Below are 27,634 nucleotides of genomic sequence, written 5' to 3'. Positions count from 1 at the left end.
CATTTCCTTTACAGCTTCTAGGCTTTGAATCTCGCTTAAAAAGGCCTTCCCTATCCCAGTGCTATTAGAAAACTATCATATATTTTCTTCTAATACTTTGTTTTTATATTTAACTTTTTAACCTGTCTGGAATTTACTTTCGTATATGGTGAGAAATAGAAGATCTAACTTTACTTTTTTCCCTAGTGGTCAGCCGCTGTCCTATCACCATTGATTGAACTGTCTACACTTTCCCCACCCTTCTGAAATGATGCCTCTATTATATATACAATTCCCATACGTGAGTCTGTTGGAGCTAGGAAAGAGAATGAACACGAAATGATCAAAGAGGCAAAATGGAGTGGGAGACATCAGGGCAACAGGGTGACAAGCTGCTGACCTTATAAGGCTGCAATGCAGTGTGGCCTAAAGGAAGATTCAGACAAACCTGAGGCCTCCTGTCTAAAAAGCTCAGCCTGGTAACACACTTTATTAGTGATCTCCAGGAGCTGGTGAGGAATGGGGCCAGAGCCCATGGAGCAGGGACCAACAAAGACAGGGTGGGGAGAATAGAACTGGGAGCAGGAATCTTGGTAAGGATGAGAGAACAAGAACCCTGGTGTATTGATCTTCTAGAACCTCATTTTGCCACGACATCCTTCTGTTTGGACATCTTGGCAAGCATCATGCCTGGCAAGCATCAAGCAAAGGGCTAATGGGGTCAATGCTGGGCCTGCTTGACACAGGACTGTGAGATTAATAAGTCCTCAGCCCCAGATGGGACATACTTATACTAAAAAAGTATTTGTTGTTTGCCTGAAATTCAAATTTAATTGGTGTCCTATATTTTTATTTGCTAACTGGGCAACTCTACGCTGGGGGCCAGCATCTCAAGCTACAGCTGGGTACAATTCAGGTTACAACAGCAAATGGTAGTTTAGAAGGAAGATAGGAGCCAAGGCAGTGAATTTAGGACTGAACCAGAAGAGGGCCCCTGAATATCCTTAGATTCTGGGTTCGAATTCAAACTCCATCACTTTAAAACTATGAACTTGAGGGGTGCCTGGATGGCTATTGGTTAAGTGTCCGAGTCTTGGTTTTGGCTCAGGTCATGATCTCACAGTTTGTGGGTTTGAGCCTCCCGTCTGGCTCTGTGCTGACAGTGAAGGGCCTGCTTGGGATTCTCTCTCTCCCCCTCTCTTGCTTGTGCTATCTCCCCACTCCCCCCAAATAAATAAATAAACCCCAAAAAAGTAACTGTGAACTTGAGCAAGTTACCATACTTTTATTTCACCTCTCTGTGTCTTGGTTTCTTCTTTTCTAAAATGGCAACAATAATGATAATTATAGTAACTACGTCCCTCAAAGGGTTGTTGAAAAGATGAAATGAGTTTTTATTTGTGAAGTACTTAAAACAGTGGCTGGGTTAGTGATTATTATTGTGGTTGCTATTCCAATAATACCCAATAATAATGTTATTCCAGCAGTAATACTGATATCCCACAACCCCCTGTTCCTTGTCCCAGACATGGCCCACATAGTCCCCTGGGAGCCCAGACAGGGCTACCTTGGCCCACCCGACACCACTCCCAGATATACACTCCTCTCCCCACAGACACGGCTCCCATACCTCCCTCTGCTTCCCGCAAGGCAGGGCCCTTATAGCCTCAACTCCAAAGTGACCCCTTCTTCCAGCCCCTCCCTGCTGCCCCCTCCACCCCACCGAGGTGCCTGGAGGTGCCACAGGGCTGATGGTGAAGGATGACGGTGGTTCCACAATAAGGGGAAAAGGCAATTTCATCTTGATTAGCAGGCGATTTCTCTCTCAGTAATAAGCGCGCTCCAAATAATTAGCGTGTTTTACGTAATAATGAAATTACAGAAATGCAGTCCACTTATTCAAACAACTCACCATTACCATATTTTTAAATATTAGACTTAATTAGAGTTTATCACTTCAGAGAAGTATGCGGACCGAAGATGTTTTTAAAAAAATCCTCATAAAGTGTTTATTAAGCGCTGGTAAAGCTGGGATAATGATGTGTTTGGAAATTAAGGCAATCAAACACTTACCGCCGCTCCTGGAGGCCGGGCATGGAAATGAGGCCATTACACGCCCATTACCCGCCAGCTCACAGCCACTTGGGGGGGCGGGGAGAGGATGCGCCTGGCCGAGAGGGCATAGTGCCCGGAAACGCTTGTGCCAACATCCCACAACAGCCTGGCCAGTAAGCAGGCATCAAAGCCCTTATGTCACTTACATCACATTTGGCTACTAGGAGCCCAACTCACACTTGGCCAGGCAAATGGACTGGATTGATCCCAAATGCCAAAGAAGACACCAAAGACCAAATCTTATCCAGACTCCCGGGCCAGGCAGGACCTGTCACCTCCATTCAAACCCTAGTGCAGAGTGGGGACAGGGCCAGCTTGAGTAGCCAAGACAGGTCAGTGAGAGGCAGAGCCTGAGGAAGCTACAGATCCAAAGCAGGTGACCACTCCCAACTATGGGCCACACAGGAAAGGGTAGCTATAGTCCACGGTCTAGGAGGGAGCTAGGGAAATGTGTCAGGAGCCAAAGATACAGAGGAGCAGGGGTCAGGCCCAGGAACACACCTGGGGACAGACCTTCATCAGGGAAAGCAGGCAAGAAGGGTGGTGGGAGAGGGGCTGGTGGCTCTAGGCCCCATTTATCGTAGTGAATAACTAATTCCAGAATTTATAGTGCTGGGTTTTTGTTCTGTGGCCATTTATATCTGCGAGGGGAGGAAATGAAGAGGCAGCACGGACGCCACATCTTTCTGTGTTATTGCTTGTCTGCCATTTGCAAATCATTATTAATTGTGGGCCCTGGTGGCGGGCTGGGTGGGGGCCGGGCTGGGTACATCCACATAGCTCTTCATCAAGGACCCCAGCCGCTGCCCCAGAGAGCCAATTACCCCGCCCTGATTGGGATCAGATAAAGAGGGAATTTTTACAAATTAGGGAATAAATAGAATTTCCACACAGGGCGCGGGCAGGACCTGAGAGGCTGTAATGAAAAACCATCCGTCACCATCAGCGCGGCCTGGGCACGCAGCCCCGGCACTCCCTCCCCTTGTGGGCCCGCCCTAATGCTCAGGGGCCTGGGCGTACAGGTCTAAGGACATCGCTACTCCCCTACCCCGGGCCCAGAAGCAAGGAGAGGACTTCTCTGTTGGGGCGTCTCTACATGCTTTGGGCTGAAGAGGCCTAGGCCCCAGCTCTGACACTGTCCCTACTGCCTCCTCTTCCTTTCCCTGTCTGCCTCTCCCTCTGGATCTTAACAAGGAAGAGTCTCAGGTGGTCATGAGACAGGCCAGAGTTGGGGACCACAGGGCAGAGACCACGTCCATGCCCTACAGCTATGGCAGCCCTAGGGCAGAGCCCCAGCCCTGTGGACCACTCACTCTGGGCTCCCATTAGCGCTCCTCCCCTTGGATCATTAAATATGTATATCTTATTACACGCCTTGTTAGAGTATCGAGCTCTATTGACTGATGATAAATCCTGAGCCTCGTCCTGGCCATAAATTTATCTGGAGATGATGAAGACTCAATAATCTAGTCAGGCAGATAATATCATCGGGCCTTAAAAAAGATCATTACATTATATGTCAGAATTAAAAGTGAAATACGCCAGAGTAACAGGGCGGCTGTTCTGGCCATGACAACGGGTGCCCGCCTCCCCCACTCATTCCCAGCCAAGGCCCCATCCAGACAGAGGGGCTGAGAAGCCTCACCCTCCTTCTGACTCTGGAATACAGAGTCAGCTGTAGTGGAAGTGCCAGAGGGTAGTCAGATAACAGCCAAGTGAAGGGGACCTGGATGGGGAGGGGCAAGGAGAAGAGGCAGCTACCGAGAATAGTTGAGCACATCTGCCATTACTGGCAGCCATCTCTGCCCCAACCAAGCTTCCATCTTACCCTGTCCCTAGGGGTCTCCTGAGGGACTATCTTCTGAAGGTCCCTGAGTGGCTTTAATAGGAAGGTGATGGCCTTACCCCTTTCCAGAGTGGCCTGACCAACCAGGGTAGATTTTTTTTTTCCAAAATGGGAACACTGGGATACAGAGAGGTTAGGCTATTTGCCAGTATTGCCCCAGGCACCTGTGACCTGGCCCCAGACCTGTGTGCCAGCAGCCTATGTGAAACCTTACTTGTGAGCATGTGCTATCAATCCAGACCCTGGCTACCTCCTTCTCAAGAGACCTGCTTGTCCTAGCCTCTATAACCTGTCATTTGAGAAACTTGCTGCCAGTCTCTTGGTTCTTTGACCTCAGCACTAATGACCATTTCTACTGTATCTTATTTCCACTCATTTCCACAGTTACACTTTCTACCTTTTTAACATCCTCCACTGCTCGTCCTTTGAAATATTAAATTCAAATCTTCCTAGTTACTGGCAATAATACACTTTTCTTTCATCTCACTGGAACCTTGAAACATTAATACCTCTACTCTTTCCAGATAAACCACCCACCTCCTCTCTTCACTTTCTTCCCTACTTTTGACTGCTCACCCAATAGCCATTCCCTTTCTGCCAACCTGGCAGAACTCACTCCTCCCTCACACGACCAGGGTGAATCTTCTGTGTCTGAGCCACTTGTGGAGATCCTATCCCTCTTGCCGGTCATTGGTTTAGGGGTGGCCTTGGGTTCTGGCTACTGAGATGTGAGGGTAAGTTTGCTGAAAGACCTTCAAGGAAAACTTCACTCTTATGAAGAGAAACATGAGGAGGAAATAGTCCTTTATATTCTGCTGGATGTTTTCATGTCTGCACATAATGTCTGGGACTGCAGAAGCCATCTTCCAACCGTGAGGGGAGTTAGCCTGCGAAGAACATGTTGAAGATAAAAGAACAGAAAAATGGAAAAAATCTGGGTCCTTTATGACATTGCTGAGATGCTGAATTAACTAACCCTAGCATCATCTTATGTCTAAACTTCTGTGAGGTAATAAATCCTATTATTTAAGGTATCTTGCACTGGGTTTTCTTTTTCTTGTAGCCAGAAGCATAGTAACTGATATAGAAGGTACAGACAGGAAAGAGAATGATATAACAAATGCACCTTATAACATAAACTTAGCTAAAGGGAGGAGGGAGGGCAAAGGGCAATGAGTGCGCTGTCATTTCAAGCCAGGAAGTTGGTTACTCCTGTTATGCTCTCTTGAAACATATGACCAAATTGTTTCCTGTTATATCTCAAGACACAGGCCATCTTACTACTAAAAAGGCTAAAAGAGTCAAGTTTTGATGGGAACCCACGTGAAAACAGAGAGGCGAAGAACATACAACTTAATGAAGAAAAATTTTTTATGTCTGTGGCTTGCAATCTAAGGTGACTAAAAGTCCTACAGCTCCACAGAGTCATCAGGGGCTCAGACTTCTTTCTGCCCCTTTCAGCATGTTGCTTCCAATTTCTAGGTTATCGTATGGTGCAAAATGGTTGCAGGTGCTCCAAGCATCACACCCACATTTTAGGAAAGAGGAGGAAGGAAACAGCAAGAATAATGTACTTCCTGACTGAGTCACTTCCTCTTAAGTACTGTTCCTGAAGGTCCCACACAACGCTTTTCCTTCTATCTCACTGGCCAGAACTCAGGGACATAACCCTATCTAGCTGTATGAGGAATTAAAAAAATAGCGTTTTAACTGGGTACACACTACTGCCCCTACAAGGGCTCCTCCATTCAGTGAGGAAGGAACACAACGGATATTAGGTATGTACTAAGCAGTTTCTGTCCTAGCAACGTAACCGACACACCTCACGCAGGACCTTGGAGTCCATGGTCCGTCATCTCAATCCTTTCTTTCTCCCTTTTCCTTCCATCACTCTTGCCTGGAAAAAACTCAAACCGCCTTCTCTATGTTTGCACTGGGCTAAATGTGACTAGAGAACACTGCAACCATATAGAGTAGGGACACTCATAAAATCATAGTCCTCAACCTCAACTGGGTATATAAAACTGCCCAGCCGATCTCCTATGTTCCTGATCAGTGTGCATTCTCTTTCTCTCCATTCTCTACTTTCTGCCATTCTCAAGTCCCCCTCCCCTTCCCTCCCCCCACTCCCATCCCTCTCCTGCCTTTGTGCCTTACTTCACAGGAAACACAGGAGGCGCTCTCCTCTCACCTGTTAAGAGAGAGGGTACCTCCCAGCCAGCACTTCTAAAGCCCACCCTCACTCCACCTGGGTTCTCCACTCCCCTTCCTTTTCGGGGGCCTTATGTGATGAGCAATCCCCTTTCTCTCTGATATAGTCTCTACTGTTTTTCTGCACTGCTTTCTTCACATAAGCATGAAAATATACCAAATCCCTCCCATCTTTAAAATTTTTTTTAAGTTTATTCATTTATTTTCAGAGAGACAGAGACAGTAAGAGTGGGGGAGGGGCAGAGAGAGAGGGAGAGAGAGAATCCCAAGCAGGCTCTGCACTGGTAGTGCAGAGCCCGATGTGGGGCTTGAACCCATGAAGCCGTGAGATCACGACCTGAGCCGAAACCAAGAGTCGGTTGCTTAACTGACTGAGCCACTCAGGCGTCCCAAATCTCTCCCATTTTTAAAAACAACTTTGCCTTAACTCCTTTTTCCACGTGGCTGGTACCCAATCTCTCCTCCTTTTCACAACCAAAGTTTCCAGTTAAGCCTCAAGGTCTCATTACCCAATCTCTCCTCCTTTTCATGGCCAAACTTTCTGGCTAACCAGGTTAACCACCGCTCAAAGTCTTCCTCATTTCCCACCCTACAAATCTGATTTCCCCACCTGAGTCTTACTGAACCGCTTTCTCTAATGATCCTTACGACCTCACAGGGCTGAAGTCCAATAGCAGCTTTTCAGGTTTCGACTGCCCCTTACTCACACCCTGAAACTCTTCTCCTTTGGCTTTAGCGATAGCACCTTCCCTCTCTATCCAACTCCTCCCGCTTCTCTGTACTCATCTTTCGTCTGATCATCCCTACAAAGTGGGTGTTAGAGCTGCCACTGGCCCTCTTCTCTTGCCACTTTCTACTCTCAACCTGGGCAAACTTATCCAGCCCTAAGCTTTATCTACCATATATTTCCCAGTGATTTCTAAACCTATATTCCCACTACCACCACCGTGGTCCAGGGTACCACCACCTCTCACCTAGGAGACAGCAGTGCCCCCGCCAATCTCCTCCATGGTGTCCTTCTAAGCCACAAATCTGGTCATTTCACTCCCTGTCTTAAAACCCTTCAATGATCCTGGAACAGAAAAAGGACAGCATTGGAAACACTGGTGAAATCCAAGTAAGACCTTCAGTTTAGCTAACAGTATAGTACACATGTTCATCTCCTGGTGCTAGTAATTGTACTGTGATTATGTAAGCTAGTTAACATTAGGGGAAACTAGGTAAGAGATGCATAGAAACTTTCTGTAATGTAAAATCAGTTCAAAGTAAAAAGTTCAAGAGTTCATAATTAAAACAACAACTACCTCCAACAGCAGCACCTCTCAGCTCTCAGGACAGTGTCCCAACTTCTTTATAAAGTTCCAGAGATCTGCCCAGGTTTCCCTCTAAGGCCTCATCTTACCCACTCTCCTGCTCGACCCCCAAGTTCAGTCTCTTTTGCTTCTCAGCTTTTTCACATGCTCTTCCTTTTGTCTGGAAAGCCCCAACCCCTGCTATCATTTTCTGAAGTGCCTTACCTGGGCCCTCATGTTTGTGTTAGGAATCCTTCTATGTGTTTTCACAGCACCCAATGTTCCTCCACTGTGATAGCCTGTCACCTCCTGCTAGACCACAAACCCAAGGGCACTGATGTTTCCTGTGCAGAGGCCCTCAGTAAACATGTATTAAGTGGAAGAAAGGAAGAACTGGAAAAAAAAGAGGGAAGCTGGGAGACAAGATCACAGGTGAACCTACTCCAGCCCTGACATGTTGCCTGAGGCCTCGACATGCCCAGGTCCTGAAAACTAGTCAAGGTTTTTGTTCCCAGCTTCCAAAGTGCTGAGGGCTTCAGCCTCTTCCCCACTGCCACTCCTTCCAAGTATCTTGCTTTCCTTAAGACCTGCTGGGCCAGGAGACTGGCTGGGACCTGAGCTCTCAGCAGTCCAGCCACCAGTCTGTTCAGCAAACCAAGGCATCTGGGGGTGGTAGTAGTGGTGTTGGGGCTCCCCAGTCCTAGCCAATGATGCCCTGGAGAAGGGCCTGGCTGTGCCTGGGGACTCTGCAAGGGGGGCTGTCCTCCCTAAGCCCAGTCCCACCTGGTAAATATTTCATCCTCAAGCTGCTCAGCTAATCCCTATTAATTTCAATACCGCCGCCTTGCCTGGCTCAGCTCCCAATGCATTATTTATCCCCTTTGTTTGTTTGTCGCTAACAGGTGGGCCCCAGCGGAGGCGCTGACTGGGGACAAGCCCACTCTATCACAGTGTGGCTGTGAATTAATCATGAGGACTAATGGGAAGCACCTCGGTTCCAGGCACTGCCCTAGCTGCCTCCCCCTGCCCTGGCACCCAGGGGTGGGCCTGGGCCACCCCAGCTCTACTTAATTCAAAACAACACATTTTATTTACTATCTGCCTACATGAGTCAGACTCAAGGTTACCCTTTGGGGATATAAGCTGAACAAACAGATATAAATTCCTGCCCTCAGGAAACTTACAATCCAGTTGGGGAGAGAGGCGTTAAACGACTATTTATTTGGACTGTGAGGAAATGCTGTGCAGGGAGAGTGCTAGGTGTTAGGAAGCTGTGCACAGGGGAGGACCTGACCAAGTCTAGGGGTCAGGGAAGGCTTCCCTGGGGAAGCAAACTTTGAGCTGTGCTCTGAAGGATGAGCAGGAGTTAATCAAGACAAGGGATGGGAATGAGGGGCTCCCAAGGACAAAAAAGCCATGTGGGAAGGCCCTGAGGTGAGAGAAGGAATGGCAGTTTCCAGAAAGTGGGGGAGGACCTTGTGCTGGAGTGCGGGGGCATGAGGAGAGTGGCCTGAGAGTGGCCAACAAGGCCCAGCTTGGGATGCTCTTCTCCCTAAATGACCAGCGTTTGTCCTGGTGGATTACCATGGACTCATCCTGAACACTTGATACATGCACTCACACCACCTCTGCTGACTTGAGCAACATCTGATTTCTTGACCTTCTGCTTATGGCTCCTGAGAGACGGTCAAGATCATTAATGCTCAATTGCATAGACTAGGAAACTCAGGTGAGCATTCACCCTGGGGCTTATAAGAAGGCCTGTATGGGCATCACAGCTCAGGTGTGCCCATGGCAGGACAGGGCTGGATCTGGCCTATTGACTTTGTGTGGGGACCAGGTACAGGGCTGGGAACACTGACCTGCCTCAGCCACAAGTGCTCACATCACCTCCCTCACCTCTGAAACCCAGCACTGGACTGGGTACCCAGACCTCAGCAAGTATCTTCCGAATGAATGGCTGATCAAAAGTAAACACCCCACCATCCCCCACAAAGATCTTTTTCCCAGACACTCCCTTTAAAACTTTTCCAGAGATTTAAAATAGACTCAGGCTTTATAGTAAGCCTGGGAGGTAGAAGCCATCATCAATCCCGTTTTAAAGAGGAAGAGACAGAGGGCTGGGGTGGTGAATGTCTTACCCAGGACCACACAGCCAGGAAGTGATAAGCCCAAATGAGAACAAGGTCATCCTGTTTCCAGGCTCCTGGCTCCAGCACATCCATAGGTCTGCCCCTCTGTGGGCATCTCCCCAGGAATCTTCCTTGGTGGCTCCAGGGATCCTAGCTCTCAAGAATGACCTCAAAAGGCACCTTGTTTATGAACCAAGTGTAGCTCTGCCAGGGCAGAGCCCTCACTATGCACATGGTCAGGGTTTGTAATTCTATTCAAAGTGGCCGCTTTGAAAATCCATATGTCTCCAGGCTCCCTGTACATCATGGTGTCAAGTCCCGGAGCAGAGGCATCCATCAGCACCTCCCGATGCCATGGTCTGTGTGCCCACATACCTGTTCCCACCCACGTGCCTGTCCTTGGCTCCTGGCTGCTCTGGCGGCACTGCCCCACTCCGTGCAAAGGCTCATGCTGGCCTGCCTGCTTGGCCCAGCCATACCATTACCTTCAGACTAGTCTGGCTAGCTGCTGGGCCCCACCCCAGCCCTAAATGTGTCCTCTGCTCTGCCTGGTTCTCTGCTCTCTTGGAGCCAGGCAGCCAGCACGGAGGCAGCCTCGATAACTCGCTAACGTGCTGCCCATGCTGTTCTTAAAAATTTATGACTGTGCAACATGAAAAATCCGGCTGAGGAGCCGTCATTAGCGGCGCTGCCTCCTTCCCCCACCAGAGCCGCCCTCGTAAATTGAGATTTATGGCTGCAGCAGGCGGGGTGGGGGCGTGTGCAGGCGGTGAGGATGTTGTGGGGGAGACAGGGAGACCGATGGATGAGACAGTGGTGGGGCCAGGGGCTCCCCCCTGCGGCAGCTCCAGTTTATCACAGTCTGCGGTGATACCCACGGAGAGTAAGGTCTGGCCTGGGGTGTCAGCCTGGCACTGATGCTGGAATCCGCTTAGCAGTGGGACTGGAGGGGGAGGGGCCTATCCTGTGCCAATCACTGGCTCCTTCAGGTATAGGACCAGATCCTGAGGTCCAGGTGCCAAGCAAAGGCCTCATAGGAAGATATTTGAGGAGGGTCATCCTTGCTGGAGTCACAAGACTGGGGCCCCCAGAGCCAGCTTCTCCAACTGTAAGCATGTAGGTTGGGCAATGATTGTGGCATCCCAACCAGAGAACTGGAGGAGAGGTAGGAAGGGAGCAGAAGGGTGCCAGCAGTCTTCCCTTCCCTCTCCTCTCTCTGGTAAGAAGGGCCAGTGGAGAGGACATTAGAGTTGGGAGTGCAAGTACCAGACCCTGTCACAGAGTGTCCCCAGACAGAGGCCAGACTGGGGCTGAAGAGAAAAGGTGATCCCACAAGCCCCCCCACCCCAAACCCCCCCGCATATCCCCCCACAGGCCCTCCCTATTACCTCCCTGCTGCCTCCTCCCCTGCTCACTTAGCCCTGTCAGCCAGGCCATTATGAAATTGGGGTTTCATTTACAGACTAATTAAACATTACAGCTTGTTCACAATTACAACGCGGGGATGAGGGAGTAACTAATTACGGAAGAAATGAGCTAACATTTATCTCTGCTCCCACCCTCCCTCTCCCTACTGCCCCCCCCCCCCCCCAATCTGGCTTCCTCCTACTCTCTGGTCAGTACCTACTCTCTAGGCTTATTTTCAGGATGGGGGACTGGAAGGGCTCAGCACCCACCCACCCACCCTGGACACAAAATCCGACTGTTGCTCCCAGACACTCTGGGGAGGGGTGAAGTTCCCAGGGCCCTGATGCAGGAGACAGGGCTTTTGTGCAAGACCTTGGGTGTGACTAAAGTATGGAACCCTGTGATGGTATGTGTGACTATTACATGGGGGGTGGGGGGAACACTCCACTGTGGTGTGTGAGTGTGACAGTTCTGTAAGGCTGTGTGGCTCTCTGTATCTTTATCTTGCAGGGCAAGGTTTTGGTGTGATTGCTGCAGACAACTATTTATGAGACGGGGTATGTGTGTGAATGAACCACACCTTCACCCTCAAGCCCTGGACACAAAAGAAAAGAACTGGGTGGCTGCAGGAGGTGATGGTCAAAGCAGCCCTGGGCCCAAATCTCCACTGCGCAGCCCTACTCATTCCTGCCTCCCAAGCAAGAAAGGGAGCAAGGTTACCCTGTTCTGGGGGCTCAGCTCATCCCTGCCCTCAGGTTGGTCTTGGCTTCTGGCCAGATGCCCCTGGGGCCCAAGAAGCCTCCTGGGGGCCTGGGGTGCCCCCTGTGGGCAGGAGTCCTGGGGTCTGGCTGGCCTGCTGCAGAGTTTAATAATAGTAACAGTGAGAGTAAGCGTTTCCATCCTTCCTGCCTTTGGGCAGAAGAAGAAAGGAAAGAGGAGGGAGAGGAGGGAGTGGAGGGAGCGGGCTGAAGGGAGGCTTTGAGGCCTCAGAACTCACATCAAACGGCCGGATCTGGGCCTAATTGTCTGACCCCTGCCCCTGCCTTCAATCAGCTCTGCGGCTCCCCGCCCGCCCCTCGCCTAACTAGCAGCCATGTTCTCCTCATTAGGACAAGCTCCCCTTGCACACGTGTCCCCGGACATGTCCCTAGCACTCCCAGCTCCCAACCCTGCCTGGTGGGAGGGTACAGTGGGGACCCAGTTTTGGAGGGGCCCCTGGGACAGCTATACCCTCTGCCACCACAGCTGCCTGGACTGAGCTGATCAGCCCCTCTCCTTGAGCTGCAGGGGCCTGGATGCCACATGTGGTGACATATTCCTGGGCTGGCTCAGCCGCTGGGTGCGTTCTGTCCTCTGTGTGTCCTTCTTGCTACAGCCCGACTGTCTGAGACACACTGCTCCTGAGGGTGGATGTGTTTGAACCCTCCCTTTTGGTCTGGCTCAGCCAGGCAGGGGGCCTGGTCTGGGTCAGGGTCTGTGTTGAGAGGCCAGGAGCGGAAGGAACGTGTCTGCCCGCTGTACAAGGGTGGTTCCTTTCAACGGACCCAGGCATGCTGAGGTGTGAGTGGCTGCGGCTGCAGCCACTGCAGTGAAGCAGCAGAGCTTGGTGGTGAAGAGCTCTGACCTTAGAGAGATGTATGTTTAAATTCCAGCTCTCCCACATCCTTCTCTGCAGCCTTGGGTGAACGATAATCTTCTTGAGCTTCAGCTTCCTCACACACAGTAGTGGTGACAGCCCCTGTCTCACAGGGTTTGGGAAGTCAATGAGATAACACATGTAAACTCCTCTGTGCTACATGTGGCACTCAGCAAATGTGGACAGATGCTGGTGTTGATGGGCAATTCAGACCAAGTTGCCCTCTCCACAGGCCATAGCCCAACTTTGCTCTGGTGGGGTCTGGGGTCTGGGGTCTGGGCCCTGGTCAACAGTGTCAAGGACAGAAGGAGCTGTGGGGAAGGCTCCAGAGCCCTGTAGAAGAGGAGAGCAGCTCCCAGGGGCACAGCTAATATCAGGGGCAGAAGCACCTAGACTGGAGCCTACGCTTAGGGGCAGGGATGTTACACAGCAGCTTCAGGTGGCAAGGGCAGGGCCCAGCTGAAAGACTGCCAGGTAGCCTTAGGTCAGCTGAGTGGGTCTGGGGCTTGTCCATGAGGCGGGGCCCATCCCAGGAGTGTTCTGGGTCTGGGAGGAGGAATGCTGTGAACACCACAAGAGTGAAGGCTGTCTGGCTACTCATGGCGCTCATTTTCAGGATACCAGACCTGTATGTGATTGGGGGAGGGGCTGGCCTGGTCTGGGCCCTGACATTGTCTCTCACCTTAAACCAGTGGTAATGACTTGCAAATATTGATGAAAACGCAAACTACAGAGATTGTGTTTTTCGGGGAGTGAAGGTGGGGAGCCGGGATAAGGAGGAAAATAAACTGAAATGAAGTCCAGTTATCTCTCATCTGTGGCTGCTCCTAATCCCCCAGCCCAAAGGAATCCAATGCAGCCCCTTATCTGCCCTGTCAATCACTCCATCACCGCCCAGTGCTTGGTGGGCACCACACACCCTCACACACTCAAGCACATGCTCACACATGCACATACACGCACACACTCACTCCACCGACTCTTGCTCTAACACTCCCGCCCACCCCCAGCCCATTACTCCTCTGAGTAGAAGCAGCCAGCACGCAGGTCCTGCCAGATGGATGCAATTTGCATAATATCAGCAGTGGAGGCTGCAAGATCACCAGGGGTCAGGGCGCTGACATCCCCGCACAGTCTATCTGCAAGTGCTAATTTGGCCGGCATTGATCTGTCTTTCTGATTTCTTTGTCATTTACGTCTGCGATGGTTTGACAGGAGATACAGAGAGAGACAAGGGGAGGCCAGGCCGGGGCCCGGGGCTAGGAAGGTAGGGAAACAAAGATTGTACTTCCCAGTGCATCACACACACAGAACATATACATACATACACCAGAACCTTCCCCCTTCCATCCGTCAGTTCACTTGTCCATCCGTCTACCCGTTTTTCCATCTGTGGTTGTTACGGAAGACTAGAGCCTGGTGTCTGGCAAGGACCAATTCCTCAGATGTCCTGGGGGCTCTAGAGTGTCAGCTCAGGAAGGAAGGAGTGAGTACCCCTCCAGGTAAATACTACCTCCAGGCAGACCAGTGGAGCCCCTGTCAATGCCTGGAGAGTTATCATCCCTTCTCATGGCCATCCATGCCCCATCTGCTCACTTTCTCTGGGCCGTACCAGAAAGAACCAGACAGGAGTGGGGGGTGGGGGTGCGGGTAGTGCCAAGGAAGCACATACTCCAGCTGTCTCTGGCCCCCTCTCTATAAAGCAGCTGTGCTAACTCCTCCTGTCCCAGCCCTGAAGATGGCCAGAGAGGGCAGGTGGGCAGGTGTGTGTGTGTGTGTGTGTGTGTGTGTGTGTGTGTATGCAGCACCCCTCTCTGCCTCTCTGGGACAGCCAGGGAGAGAGCTACTAGGTCTGCAGGGGACTTATATCAGTACTTCACTACCCTCAGGTCATCCGAAGCCCAGACTGGCCTCTAGCTGATTCTGAAGCCCTCTAGCTCAGCCAGAAAGTCTTAAATTAGATCTAAATGTTACCCACTGAACCCCTGGCCACTGTCCCCACATTCTGCCATGCTGTGGGAGAAGCATTCTGGATAGGGATGGGGACACTGCCTGGGTAGATGTCACGGGGAAAGGGAAAGGGAGGATAAGATCACAACTCTGGAAAGAAAGAGCCCACTGCAGAGAAGTAGACATGGTCACTCTGTCAAGAGAGGCAGAGGGGCTTGAGCCTTCCAAGGGTGAAAGCCCCCTCCCTGCCAGCCACAGTGGCTCTGTCTTGGCCCCACCTCCTTTCCCTTGCTGATGGTAGCAGAGCAGGGTGATCAGAAGGAACTCCCTGCTGGGCAAGAGGGGGGCTGGCGTTTGGTGTGTGCTAATCCCGGGCCTGAGGTCTTCAGAGGGACCTGGGGAACTTCAAGGAGGGGAAGGCAAAGCTGTACTGTAGACGAGCTCATTAGCCAGCACCCCCACCCCCCCACGAGGAGGAGGGCGGGCGGCCCAGGGAGCGTGGCGGCAGAGGCGGCAGAGAAAAGGCTGTCACTGTCCTTTCTTCCTTTTGGTACAAGCGTCTCCCTGAGCCGACGATTCTCCTGCAGTGACACCTCTCACGGGAGCTAATGAGATCCGTGTCACAGAGCTAATGCGCTCTGACTGGACTCTTGATAGACACCCTACTCCTTCAGGGGAGACCACAGGCCAGTACTGCCCCCCTGGGCCAGATCCCCACCTTGCCACCTGCCAGCCCAGCTCTTTTGCCAAACCCTACTGGGCAACAAGCTCCTGAGAGTCCACTTGATGTCTGGCCATCCCTCTTTACCATGAGCCTCACAGGGACCCTCCTCAGGCCCTGAACAGAGGGGCTATGGAACTAGGAAGACAGGACCACCCAGCCAGGCATCAGGGAAGGTCCAGTTATTCTCCTAGCCAGCTGAAGCCAGCAATCTGTGGGGCCTCCATATCCCAACAACAGGTGAAATTTTACTGACATTTCCTGTGCAGATTTCCAAAAAGGAAAAAGGGGAGAAGGCCTGGGTCCTGCTGTTAGGGAGATCAAGTATGTAGGGCCTGAACATCACCCCCAACAAACCAGAAGAGAGGTCCAAGGGTGTATTCTGTACATTCACACTAGGAAGGCCAGGCAAGATTCTCAGAAAAGGTGGCCCCTGGAAAATGGGTGGGATTCCCCTGGTCCATGAAGTAGAGAGCAAACAAATCAGAGTAAGAACTGTCAGAGTCTGAAGGAGGTCAAAAGCCAAGAGTTGCTGGGCTCTGGCTCTGATGGCGACTGTAGCAGGGGTGAAAGGGTGGCAATGTCTCCTTTCCTTTCTTCCTCAGCTGCTGCTACCAAGGCTTTGTCAAGGCCTGTATGTTCCACATTAACTGAGGGAAATGATGGAAGTGAGCTTGTATTCTTCCTCAACATCTCTGTTGAGAGCACAAAGCCCGACACCAAAAAGGTGCTTCCTGGTTCAACATAGTGGTAAGAACACAGACTCTGCACTCAGATGGACCCGGGTTTGAGTCCTGGCTCTCCAATTCAACTGGCTGTGTGACCTCAGGTGAGTCACTTAACTGAGTCTCAGCTTCCTAATCTATAAAATGGGAATGATAATGCCTGTCTTCCATAAAACTGGTGGGAAAATTATATTAATAAAAAGTACCCCCAAATAATGTGAGTCCCCTGTTGACCCTTTCTATGTACATGCAGTCCCTCTTCGCCCACAACCCGCCCCACACCACCCTGTTCACCAGGCTCCCAAGGCCAAATCCACCACCCCTGAAGGAAGTATCCATCTCCTGACTAAGAGGCCGTGCTGACAGCCCCCCACACCCTCTTTCTGCCTGGAGCTCTACTGCCTCCATCCCTGAACCTACCTCTCCCTTAGTTGCCAGGGCCAACTGTATCTGTCTTGACGACAGTACCTGTGAGCTCTGTGGGGGGACAGGCACTCTGTCATCTTCACCAATACGTCTATCACAGTTCCTGACACATAATAGGTGCAAAGTAAACATACACTGACCTGGTCCTCTACTTCCATTCCCATGGCTACTGCTGGCTCTGAATTAACCATCACCTCCATGCACTTTACTGAACCTTCCCCTCTGCAGTTTCTCCTCGCTAGTCCTCCCTGTACAAACTCTCAGTCTGCTCTAATTGAAGCCCAACTCTGACCAGGTCACTCCTCTGCCAGGAGGCTCTCACAGCTCCTCCTCAAATAGCTCAGCCACAAACATCCATCCCAGTGGGCCCTCTCCCCTCCTACAGCCTACCCCACAGCTCCAGGCCATCTGCGTCACCCTCCAGCATACCTGCCCCTTGCTCTCTCAGGGCCACCACCACCCAGAACTCAGCAGGAGTCCCCACCAGGTAGGTCCAACAAACTCTCCCTACCACACGTACCTTAGAAAGAGGCTCAGGAGATCTCTCTAGGGCTAGAGAAAAATTGGCGATTTGCACACAGAGACATTGCCCGCCCCCCTCCCCCCAACACAGCACTGTGGGAGAGCCAAACACATCCCAGAGATGACTGAGCTCTGGGTTCTGAGGGACCCTTGCCCAGCATCACCAATGCTGCCCCCCCCCCCCAATATGCATACCACTCCCCACTCCAGGCTGGCAGCTCCTCACGCAGTTAATTAGCACTATGTCACTGAGGACCAGCCTGAGTGGCCAGTGACAGGAGCTGACCCTTGACCCCAGGGCTGGGAAACAGTCCACATCAAACTCTTACAGCGCGACCCTTTTAGCACGCACAGTAACTCGGGGCACCGCCAGCTGAAGCTCATTAAAGCTGTCTCTTTGGCGCGAGGGCCATTAACCTCACTGCTTAAAACCAACGCCTCCCCTCCCCGCCTCTCCCAGCCCAATTAATGCCCTGCATCCTCCCTCCCCTCCAAGCACCCTCACCCACACCTCAGAGCCAGCTAGGAGCTGGCAGGGCAGCCCTCTACATTCAAAGATACAAAGACCCTGTGCCAGGAACCCCTGGCACCCTAGGGAGGCCCTGGTGTTGTCAGGGCCACAGATGAGGGGGCTCCTTGAGCACCCACTGTGTGCCAGGCCAGGCACTGCATAAGTCCTTTACACAGACAGCTTTACTGAACCTCTCCAATAGCCCTGAGAGGCACTGGCATTATCCCTTGTCTAAGGGCACAGGGCTCTGGTTGGTAGAGCCAGAACTTCCTTTGGCTCCAAAGCCCTTAGTCCATTATGACTCGTATCTTTGGACTGTCCCCTGTGGCCCAACCAGATAGAAAAACGTTCTTTCCTGAAGAGGGAAGGAACATCTCAGGAGTTGTAATAACAGAGTGGGAAGAAGGAACTTCTTCCTCTCACAAATACACCCTGGAACACATCCACAGAAGCAGGGCAATCCCACTGACCCAGTCCCACTGGTCCCTCCTACCACCCAGACTCCATTATTTGTAGCCCCTCCCTGCCTGGGCCAGCACAAGTCTTCTCACTGATCCTCATTCCCTGGTTCCTCCCTTTCCCATCCCATTGATTCATCTACTCACTTGTTCATTCAGCACCCCCCCCCAAAGAGTTTACTAAGCATCTACTAAGAAATAGTTTGTGCAGCACATACTGCCTCATCAATTCTGAGTAAGAGCTTTGATAGTGCTGTTCTCTCACAAACCTCCTGTCTCCTCAAAACCTCATGAAAGAGCCAACCCTTTAACCTGGCATTCAAGACCTGCTTATTTCCCCATTTCTTTTCCAGCTGTTCCCTAACCCAAATGTCCCTCCTGCTCCAATCACAGGAAACTGCTTGTAGGTGTCTAACTTGTTTTCAACATGCCTTTTTATGCTTTTGTACGTACAGTTGCTCCTAAGTAGAAAACCCTTCCCCCATTTTTCTACCTATAAAACTCCTATTCATCCTTCAAGGATCTCCTGACTCGAATGTTTTCTTCTTTAGGAAACTCCCTGCTGGCCTCCCAAGCATATCACCTTGCTAGGTTTGGGGTCTTCTCTAGGTTGTATGGAATAGCTCCTATGGAAGGGAACAGCAGCTGCTGTGGGGAATCCCCAATTCTCTAGGTGTGTTGACTGCTTCCTCTTTCCCTCAGGACCCCACAGGAGCCTTGGGGTGTCCCAGCAAGAATGATAAGGAGTATCCCTGAAGTCAGTGAGATGTAAATAAAGAAGTAGAAGTCACTTTGGCACCTGAGGACAGGGGAATCCTCCTTTGGGGCAGCCTAAGTGTTCCTATCACATCCCTCAGTACCCTGGGTACCCAGTTCAATCTCTGTCTCCTCCTTGGATATGACCTCCTTGAGGACAAGCACTTCCACTCAGCATGCCCAGCACCCACTAGGCACCAGTGATGTCCGTGGAAAGGATGAAGGGCTAGTCTGTAACAGGTGACTGGGTCCTTTTGGTATACCTTGCCAGTCCCCTCCACCACCATAGCTCCCCAAAGGTACACAGGTTATGATAATGTCATAGCACCTCCCAGGAATACCCCCCCATCCCCCGCCACTCCTCCCCACTTGGAACAAAGCCTATGCTTGTCAAATACCCTGCTTGAGGGGCGCCTGGGTGGCTCAGTCGGTTAAGCGGCCGACTTCGGCTCAGGTCATGATCTCGCGGTCTGTGAGTTCGAGCCCCGCGTCGGGCTCTGTGCTGACAGCTCAGAGCCTGGAGCCTGTTTCAGATTCTGTGTCTCCCTCTCTCTGACCCTCCCCCGTTCATGCTTTGTCTCTCTCTGTCTCAAAAATAAATAAACGTTAAAAAAAAATTAAAAAAAAAAAAAATACCCTGCTTGAAAGCATTTGCATGACGTGTGCTCACACACACAAAATCAGATACACAGAAATGAACGGACTTTCTGGTGGATACACACACAGGCTGATGGTTACTTCCATATACAGACACATGCCCTCAGGAAAATGTACAGATATATTGTTACACACACACACACACACACACACACACATACACACCAAACCCATACTGATATATCAGAAGCAGAGCCTCCAATGCTTAGAACCAGAGTCACTCCAGCTCCTTCCCAGGCAGGAATCCCTCTGAGGGTGCACACACGCTTGGTACCCCAAGTGGCCCCTCCCAACCCAGGCAGTGCTCAATGGAGGCTGCTGCTCCTGCGGGGGAGTCAATACCCTGTGGACGGAGCCATCGGTCAGAAGGACCCCGACTAATTAAAAGCTGGTGAGGTTTAAATAATTCATCTCCTTAACTCCCATTGATCGCCCAGTTTAGTAGCCACAGACTTGAAACAATATTAAACAGTCTCCTCTAGCTCCATGGGGGGTGGGTAAGCTGACATGTGCCCACCCCTCTGAGGACATCACCCACCAGAGATGCAGGAGGGGTCAGGGATATCTCGGCCTGAATCCAAGGACACCTGTGACCCACCCAAAGACCAGATCCCAGTCTCCTCCTGAATAGTGTTTTGAGAGATTTTTTCCAATGGTCTGGTTCCACTCTCCCCTCACTCCACCCTCCTTCCCCACTCCCCCCAGCTATGGAAAGCACCCCGTTAGAGCACAGAATGAGCCAAAGAACCCCTCTGTGTGCCAAGGGACTGGGGCATGCGGGCACGGGACTGACTGAGCTGCCAGGGGTATATGTGGAGGGACTGACCAATGCCGCTGTGGGGCCGGCCTATGTGTTGCAGGCTGAGGCCCTTGTTCATGTCTAGAAGTCCATTCTTGGGCCAGCAGCCCATGGCGAAGCTGTAAGCCTGGAAGACAGGAGGCAAGAATGGTTAACAGAGGCCCTGGTCCCCGATACTTACCACCTCCACCCTCCAGCCAAATCGTCCCACTAAGGGCTTACTCTCATCATGTCACTTCATGAGAGTCCCCTCATGGAGGCCCCTTTCCTCCAGGACCCCCACCAGAAAACCCCTTCTTCTTTCAGAGCTCCTTTTGTCCTAGGTATCTCCCATCAGAGACTCCCAACCCCCACTGGGTGCCCCCTTGCCAGGCTCCTCTAGAGAGCTCCCATTTACTAAGACCCTCCTTTATCAGGACCATCCTGGGGCACCTGGGTGGCTCAGTCAGTTAAGTGTCCGAGTTCGGCTCAGGTCATGATCTCACAGTTTGTGAGTTCGAGCCCCACATCGGGCTCTGTGCTGACAGCTTAGAGCCTGGAGCCTGCTTCAAATTCTGTGTCTCCCTCTCTGTCTGCTCCTCCCCCGCTCACTCTCTGTCTCTCTCCTTCAAAAAAAAAAAAACGTTAAAGAAAAAAATTTATCAGGACCATCCTGTCAACAGGGCACCCCCTTCACCAGGCAGCCCTATTAGATTCTGCCTTTCCAGACTACCCAGCACTCTGCTGGGCCCCTCCCCACAGTATTGCTGGTCATAAAGCCTGGTGTCAGAAAGGACCTAGGAGACTAACATATCTAAACTTCACTCTACAGATAGGAACACTGAAGTGAGAGGGGGCCAACCACCTGCCCATGGTCTAATTGCTTTAGACTGAGAGGCAGGCCAGGTTATGGAAGGCTAGGTTCCATGTGTGGGCTCAACTGAGGAGGGGTAAGGTCTCAAGCAGCTGTGATGGGAATATATGAAGAGACTGTGTGTGTGTGTGTGTGTGTGTGTGTGTGTGTGTGTGAGAAAGAGAGAGAGAGAGAGAGAGAGAGAGAGAGAGACAGAGAGAGAGAGAGAGAGAGAGAGAGAGAGACTGTGTGTGGTTGGGGGAACAGATCTCTGCTGAAGGTCAAGTGCTCACTTATGCATATTCAAAGCGGCCACCCATCGATCTGTACTTAATTGTTTTCCTGGGGTTGGGGAAGGAAGTGCTGGGGGCATCGATCTGCTCAGGCCCCTAGCACTTCATTGCCCCCCTCCGTCCCCTACTCTGCGCCACCTGGCCGCACCAACCTCCGTGGTGGGGGGTGGTACATGGTAGAACAGGGATGGCACTTTTTCTCACAGCCCCTTACAGGCACATCTGACTCGATAGCACAGATGAGGAAACTGAGGCCCAGAAAGAAGAGACTTACAAGGGTTAGAATGTTATTAAGTGACCCAGTGGGAATTTAATTCCTGCTCAGCCCAACAAGGGGGTACCCACTGGGGGTTGGGAGTCTCTGATGGGAAGCAAAGTCCTGGGCTTCTATCAGAGGGCTGTATAGCTGGATGGCCCTTCAAACATTACCCATCCCTCACCTTTGAAGTCCTGGAACCCTAGGCTGCCCTTCTCCCAGGGGCAGAAAGCAAATGGGATGTGGTCATTGGGAATGTAGCTTGGTTGAGTTGCCAGAAGCTAGGTGGTGGAGCCACTGGTGGAATGGAACTAAGGTGACAGCAGCCACGGTCAGACAGGCACTGTAGTGTGCCCACCAATCCCTGGGCCCAGAGGTCCCCATCCCATCACAGACCCCCTCATGGTGAGGAAGGTCCAACACGGGGTCAGGAGGCTGGACAGAGTCGGTGCTAAGGCCAAGGGGCTGGGCAGAGGGCAGGTACCTTTCCTTCTCAGCTGCAGGAACCAAGCTTCAGCCCTGTGGGTGCTTCAACCTCAGCACCCTCCCGAAGCCATTTTCCTTGACATGGAGGTACCAGCCACAACTCAACTTCCCAGTCAACCCTCCCACGTTTTCCCAGGCCACAGCTGAACCCACAAATCGGGGGCTGAGTGTGAGGCACAAGGACAGGGGAGAGAACGCTGGCTTGGAGCCAGGGCAGAGCAAGGGGGAACGCAGGCAGAAGCGAGGGAAAGCAGCCAGTGGGTGGTGCACAGCTGGAAGAGCTGCTGAGCGTGGTCAGGGCCATGGCTGGAGCGCAGTGGGCCAGAGAGCAGTGGCGGGCCGGCTTTCAAGTACTTTAAAATCACTTACAAAGGCCGGATTAAACGATCAGAAATTCCATTTAATAGGACAAATAAAGAAATAACAATCTACCCTATCAGCCTGGAGAAGGCGAGCTGGATGGGTTTTTTTTCCCCTCTAAAAAGGAAAAAGGGAAGGAAGGGGGAAAAAAGAAGGATAATGTGTGTTTACTCAAGCAAAGAAAAAAATATTTAAGTGATGTCGGGGAGAAGATTGCAGTAACTAGTGAAGAATAACATCGTCTACTTTGCTGTCAAATCACACCCGAATTTCAGTAATAGATTCTCGGCTGACACTCAATTCAATTCGAAGGTGATCCTGCTTTATCCCAGCCCATCAAATATTAAACACTTGCATTAGCAGGTGCTGCCGCTTCCCGGCTTAAAGCGGCGGGCGGGCAGCGGGCTGCTGAGGCCCCTCTGCTCTGCTCACGGTTTGGGGACAGGGCAGCTCAACGTTATCTGCACGTCATCCCGAGTCTTATCGCAGCTAAGCGGGAAGACCACTTCAGATAACATTAGACGCTTGCCCTGACGCGTCACCATGGTTAGATTATTATTATAATTATGACTCCCCAAGATCTTCCCTAGACTGGGACATGTGGAAAGGGGGCGGTGGGTGGCAGAGCCCAGCAGGGCCGGGCTGGGCCTGGCTGGACCAGGGCAAGCTGGAGCCCAGGCAGGAAAACAGAGGCAGCAGGCAAGGCAGAGGCCCCGGTCCCGCCTGACGGATGCCTTTCAGGAAGGGCAGTCTAGCTTGTCAGAGCGAGGGCGAGATGAATTGGCGTCTCCAGCGTGGCCGCGGGTGTCATGCGCACAGTTTCCTATTCCCAGATAAGGCATGATAACCAATTGCTGCCGTGACATGGCCTCATCCAGTTCTTCCTCAGGGGGGCACGGGCGGGGGGAGGGGGGCAGCACGTGCACATGGGTCTGCCAAGCTCCTAATAAGAGGGATTTAATTTTTACAAATGCTGCTTCCAGCGGGGCCTTCACATACCAGCCAAAGTCCAAAATGATATTAAAAATGGTTAATTAAAACTGCTCTCCTTCAGCCTGGGCTCTCCCCCTGCTGCCCCTGCTGAGAACCCTGGCATGTCTCCCCCAGGCACTACCATACACCCCTACAGAGCTGAACCTTCCGAAGTGACCACCAGCCTCAAGGAATCCCCACAGGCACAGCACCACAAGCTCCCTCCGGCTCCTACATCTAAGGTACCCCTCAGCCACAGACAACAGACAGAGCCACCCAGAGAACACAGGTCCTACAGCAATCTGTGTTCCTACCAACGTGTGGTCTGGATCCTCACACCTGCTGGCCCTCTATGTCTGTACGCACATGCCCACCACCCCCAGCACTCACTTCTTAAGTCCCTCCCCATCAGATACATAACCATCAAGTGTGCATACCCACACAGGCACCAAACTCCCCCTCAGGTTACTCGGCACATCCTTCCACTCCTGACTCCTTCCAGACATCCTCTGGGAGATTACATCCCTCTATGAACCTGAACAGAGCCTGCCCAGGAACCCAGCTTAGAACAAGGTGACATGGGCTGTGTCTCAGAGATTCTGGCTGAGAAGTCAAGGCTGGGACCTAGGGAACCATTAGAATAGGAGGATCAGGGAGGCTGTCCCCTGTGGTTGCCCACAGGGACAATGGAGACAAGCAGGCCTATGTGGGGTTGGAGAAAGCTTCCTGGACAGAGTGGTAGTGGAGGGCTGGAGCGGGGGGGGGGGGGGGGGGCGCTAGGTTTGACAACATTCCAGGCGGGAGACACAGCAAGGACAAAGGAGAACGGCAGGAGCAAGCTTGGTGAGAGCACAGGCAAGGGCTTGGGTGTGGCTGGGGCAGCCAACAAGGACAGAAAGAGCCATATCTTGAGGTGCTGCTTCCCAGCTCTGTGTTCCAATGGCAACACTGGCATCAATCAAGGGGCCTAATTATCGTCCATCCCCTTTCTCCCGCCTGCATCCTATCCCCACTTCCTCCCTCTTTCCTGCCAGCCTGCAGTGTGCGGAGGTAAAGGACCCAGAAGCTTTCTGACTTTGCTGGGGCAGGAATGTGTCATAAGAGCTCTCACCAACAGCCTATGCCCAAGTCCCTTTCCAAATTCTTGGGGTGCCACTTCTCCAGCTGCACCTGCCCAGCTGTGGCTTCCTGGCCAAAGAGTGGGGCAGATGGAATGATGACTGAGGAGCCCCTGAGTCTATCCAAAGCAGGTGGAGCTGGGGTGAAAGATGCCGGGTCTACCAAACCACAACATCGCAGCCCTGTGCCAGGAAGGCACACACACTTCCCTTCCCCTGGGCTGCTGTAATTTCCATGCGCGGGGAAGCAGGTGCCGAGCTGCTCCCGGCTGGCTCTCCTCTCTCGCGGCCCTGCCCGCCTTGGCTGCTGCCCCATTAGCTTAGTGGCCAGCCATCTGCGACGGGCCTGCCGCGCAGCCCTGCTGTAGGCGCGGCGGGTGGCCCCCTGTGTAACAGGGAGCTTTGCCATTAGCGCCTTTAATATTCTGACACCTCAGCACAGCCTGCTATTACATGCAAACGCTGATCGCCCTGTGAAATTACATTGCTGGGCCCGCGAAATGGAATCGTGTATAATCAGCCTCCTCCATGCACTGTCAGTCCCATCACAAACACGGCGCCCGGCGGCTTACGGGGGCTTAGCAGCTGCGACAAGTGTATTGGGTTTAATAGATGAAGTAGCCCTCATCGGCAGCAGCATCAGATCCTTCAAAAAGGAAGGAAGAGGCATTGATGGCTGCTAGGGTGTCTCTGCCCACCCATTCACTACCTGCGAGGTCCCTGAGGGTGGGGTGGCTACTGAGTGGGCAGGGCAGTGGTTGGTGTTAGAACCCAGCTCAGAGTGCAGACAGAAGCACAGACTGCTCTGTAACTTCCAGAAAACCCAGATCTTCTAAGCTAGAACCAGCACATCAGACCTATCCAGCTTCCCCATGAGGTGGGGAGGAGCAGACCTTTAACCAGACCTGTAGGTGACATGTCACCTGGTGGACCTAAACCCAATGGGTCATTTCCCAAGACGAGCAACCAAATCAAATCACCCGCCATTTCCACAAACACCCAATGGATGAAGCTGTAAAGGTGATACTCTGAAGGATGGGGGAGAGAAAGCCTGACACACGTAACTACCTAATTCTTTATTTAATTGGCCAACACTTCCATAGCTGGTGAACCAAGTACTAAGGACACAGGTAAACATGAGGATGGCAGATCTAGCAGCCCAGGCTTCAGAGGAAGGCAGTGTGGTCAGGCTCAGGAGTCAGACAAACACGGATTTCGTTCCCAGTTCTGCCAGTTATTAGCACTATCACTTTGGAGGAGTTATCAAAGCTCTCTGAGCCTCAGTCTCCCACACTACAAAATGGGATGATCGTTCTTTCCCCAGGTATACCTGAGGTCACTCAGGAGCACCCACTCCCATTATTATCTCCAGATATTCTTGGTGCCATCACCCAAAATGCACACTGACTTTGAGGATGCTGCTCCCTCTCCTTTTCTGGGCTCAGCCTAGCACCAATTGTGGCAGACTGTATTTTTCAGTGATGGCTGCAACACTATCTCCCATCTCACATGTTCTTCTTACAATGTGACTTTGATATACCTCTTATCTACAGAGGGAGTCTATGTCCCTCTCTTTGAAACGGAGTAGGCTTTTGTGACTATTCTAACTAACAGAGTAATGCAGAAGTGATGCTGTCTGACTTCAAGGCTATTTCAGAAACGCTGAGGCAGCTTCCTCCTCATTCACTGGAACACTTTCCCTGGAGCCTGAGCTGTTCTGTTAGTAGTCAGACTGTTCCAAGGCAGCCATCTTGCTAGGAAGCCCAAACTAGTCCATGCAGGGACCACAAACAGAAGCCACTGAACCAGGCAGAGAAAGAGCCAGCCAGCCGCTGCTATTCCAGTCACACCCTGTGCCAGCTTCAAGGACTAACTACAAACGAATGAGAGAAGCTGAGCTAGAAACACCTTACTGAGCCCTTCCTGAATTCCTGACCCACAGAAACCATGAGATATAATAAGATAGCTGCTGTTAAGTCACTAAATTTTGGGGTGATTAATTATGTAGTAATACTAACTAGGAAACCAAAACCTACTCACTTCTGGATATACTCTGCCAATACCTTCAACTTCTTGCTGCTTGGAGACTATTCTTCCTCTCTCTCTCTGGGACTGCATTCCAGGTCATCATCACACTGGGTAATTTCAGTATCTACAGGATAGCCCACCCATGAACCTTGCCTTTCAGTTTCTCAACTTCCTGTGCTCTAATGACCTTCTCCTCCTCTACCTATTTCAGCCATCCATCCCTATGGCCACACCCGGGGCCTTATTATCACCCAGAACTGCTCTCTCTCAGAAATCTTAACAAAGACACATTCCACTCTGACCCCAGCCTCCTATCCTTCAGCTTTTGTACCCTTTACTCTTGCTCTTTTCTCAGCCTGCCCATCCCCTTCTGGCCTCAATCCTTTCTCTACCTGGCCTGTGGCCCTGGGGTCTATCATTTCAACCACTCATTCCCCAGTCTTCAACTCCTTGCCCACTTACCCTACTACACCTTCCCTGAAAAAAACCCAACCATGACTCCATCCCTCTACACCTGTGCTTGAGCTAAGTGATGCTGGAAAGTCACTCTTCTGCATAGGAAGTGGATACTGTGGGTACCACCTGAGCAATTCTCAGTGGTATGCAACAATCCTACTCTTCTCTTTCATAAAGATAATAAAGCTGTGGCACAGAATTCTTTCAACTACATGCCCCTCATCTACACATGCATCTGTATCCTTCCCCGCCTGCTCCTCTGCCAATGTTGTTCTAACAGAAGGGACACCTCACTTCTTGTCTAAGACCAATACTGTACCTGTGCTTTACACCTCGCCTTTCTCCCACCTGCTTAGTTCTGCTCCATCTGGGACCCCCTTTCTTTCTAAATTCTTAACCTCCCCCTCTCTGCAGGTTCCTTTCCACTAGCATTCTAGCAAATGCTTGACTCTCTATCAACTTCACACAACTTCTTATGTCTCAGGTTCCTCTTTGTAAAATAGAGGTAACAGTTCCTACTGAAGAGAGTTGATGTGAGTGTTAAATGAATTATTATGTGTAAAGCGTTTAAAACAGGGGCGCCTGGGTGGCTCAGTTGGTTGCGTGTCCGACTTCAGCCTAGGTCATGATCTCATTGTTCCTGAGTTCGAACCCCACATCAGGGTCTCTCTGCGGACAGCTCAGAGCCTG

At 51.6% G+C, this 27,634-nt stretch overlaps 1 protein-coding gene across 8 annotated transcripts in view; it reads right to left on the bottom strand.

Moving 5' to 3' along the window:
* ERI3 (ERI1 exoribonuclease family member 3) overlaps positions 1 to 27,634 on the bottom strand; it is a 127,594-nt gene that overhangs the window by 6,156 nt on the left and 93,804 nt on the right. For 5 of the 8 annotated variants that reach the window (XM_049617283.1, XM_049617287.1, XM_049617288.1 and 2 more), the window contains one exon: positions 20,171 to 20,270. The exons of 1 other annotated variant lie outside the window; for it this stretch is intronic. In XM_049617283.1, coding sequence (XP_049473240.1) covers positions 20,171 to 20,270 — 100 coding nt within the window. Of the gene's footprint in view, positions 1 to 1,349; positions 4,828 to 6,098; positions 7,224 to 20,170; positions 20,271 to 27,634 lie in introns of those variants that run through there. 2 more of the 8 variants (XM_049617285.1, XM_049617284.1) reach the window with 2 other exon arrangements.

The sequence above is a fragment of the Panthera uncia genome (genome assembly GCF_023721935.1).
Source record: "Panthera uncia isolate 11264 chromosome C1 unlocalized genomic scaffold, Puncia_PCG_1.0 HiC_scaffold_4, whole genome shotgun sequence".
NCBI lineage: Eukaryota > Metazoa > Chordata > Mammalia > Carnivora > Felidae > Panthera > Panthera uncia.
This window is presented reverse-complemented; position numbering and strand designations above follow the sequence as displayed.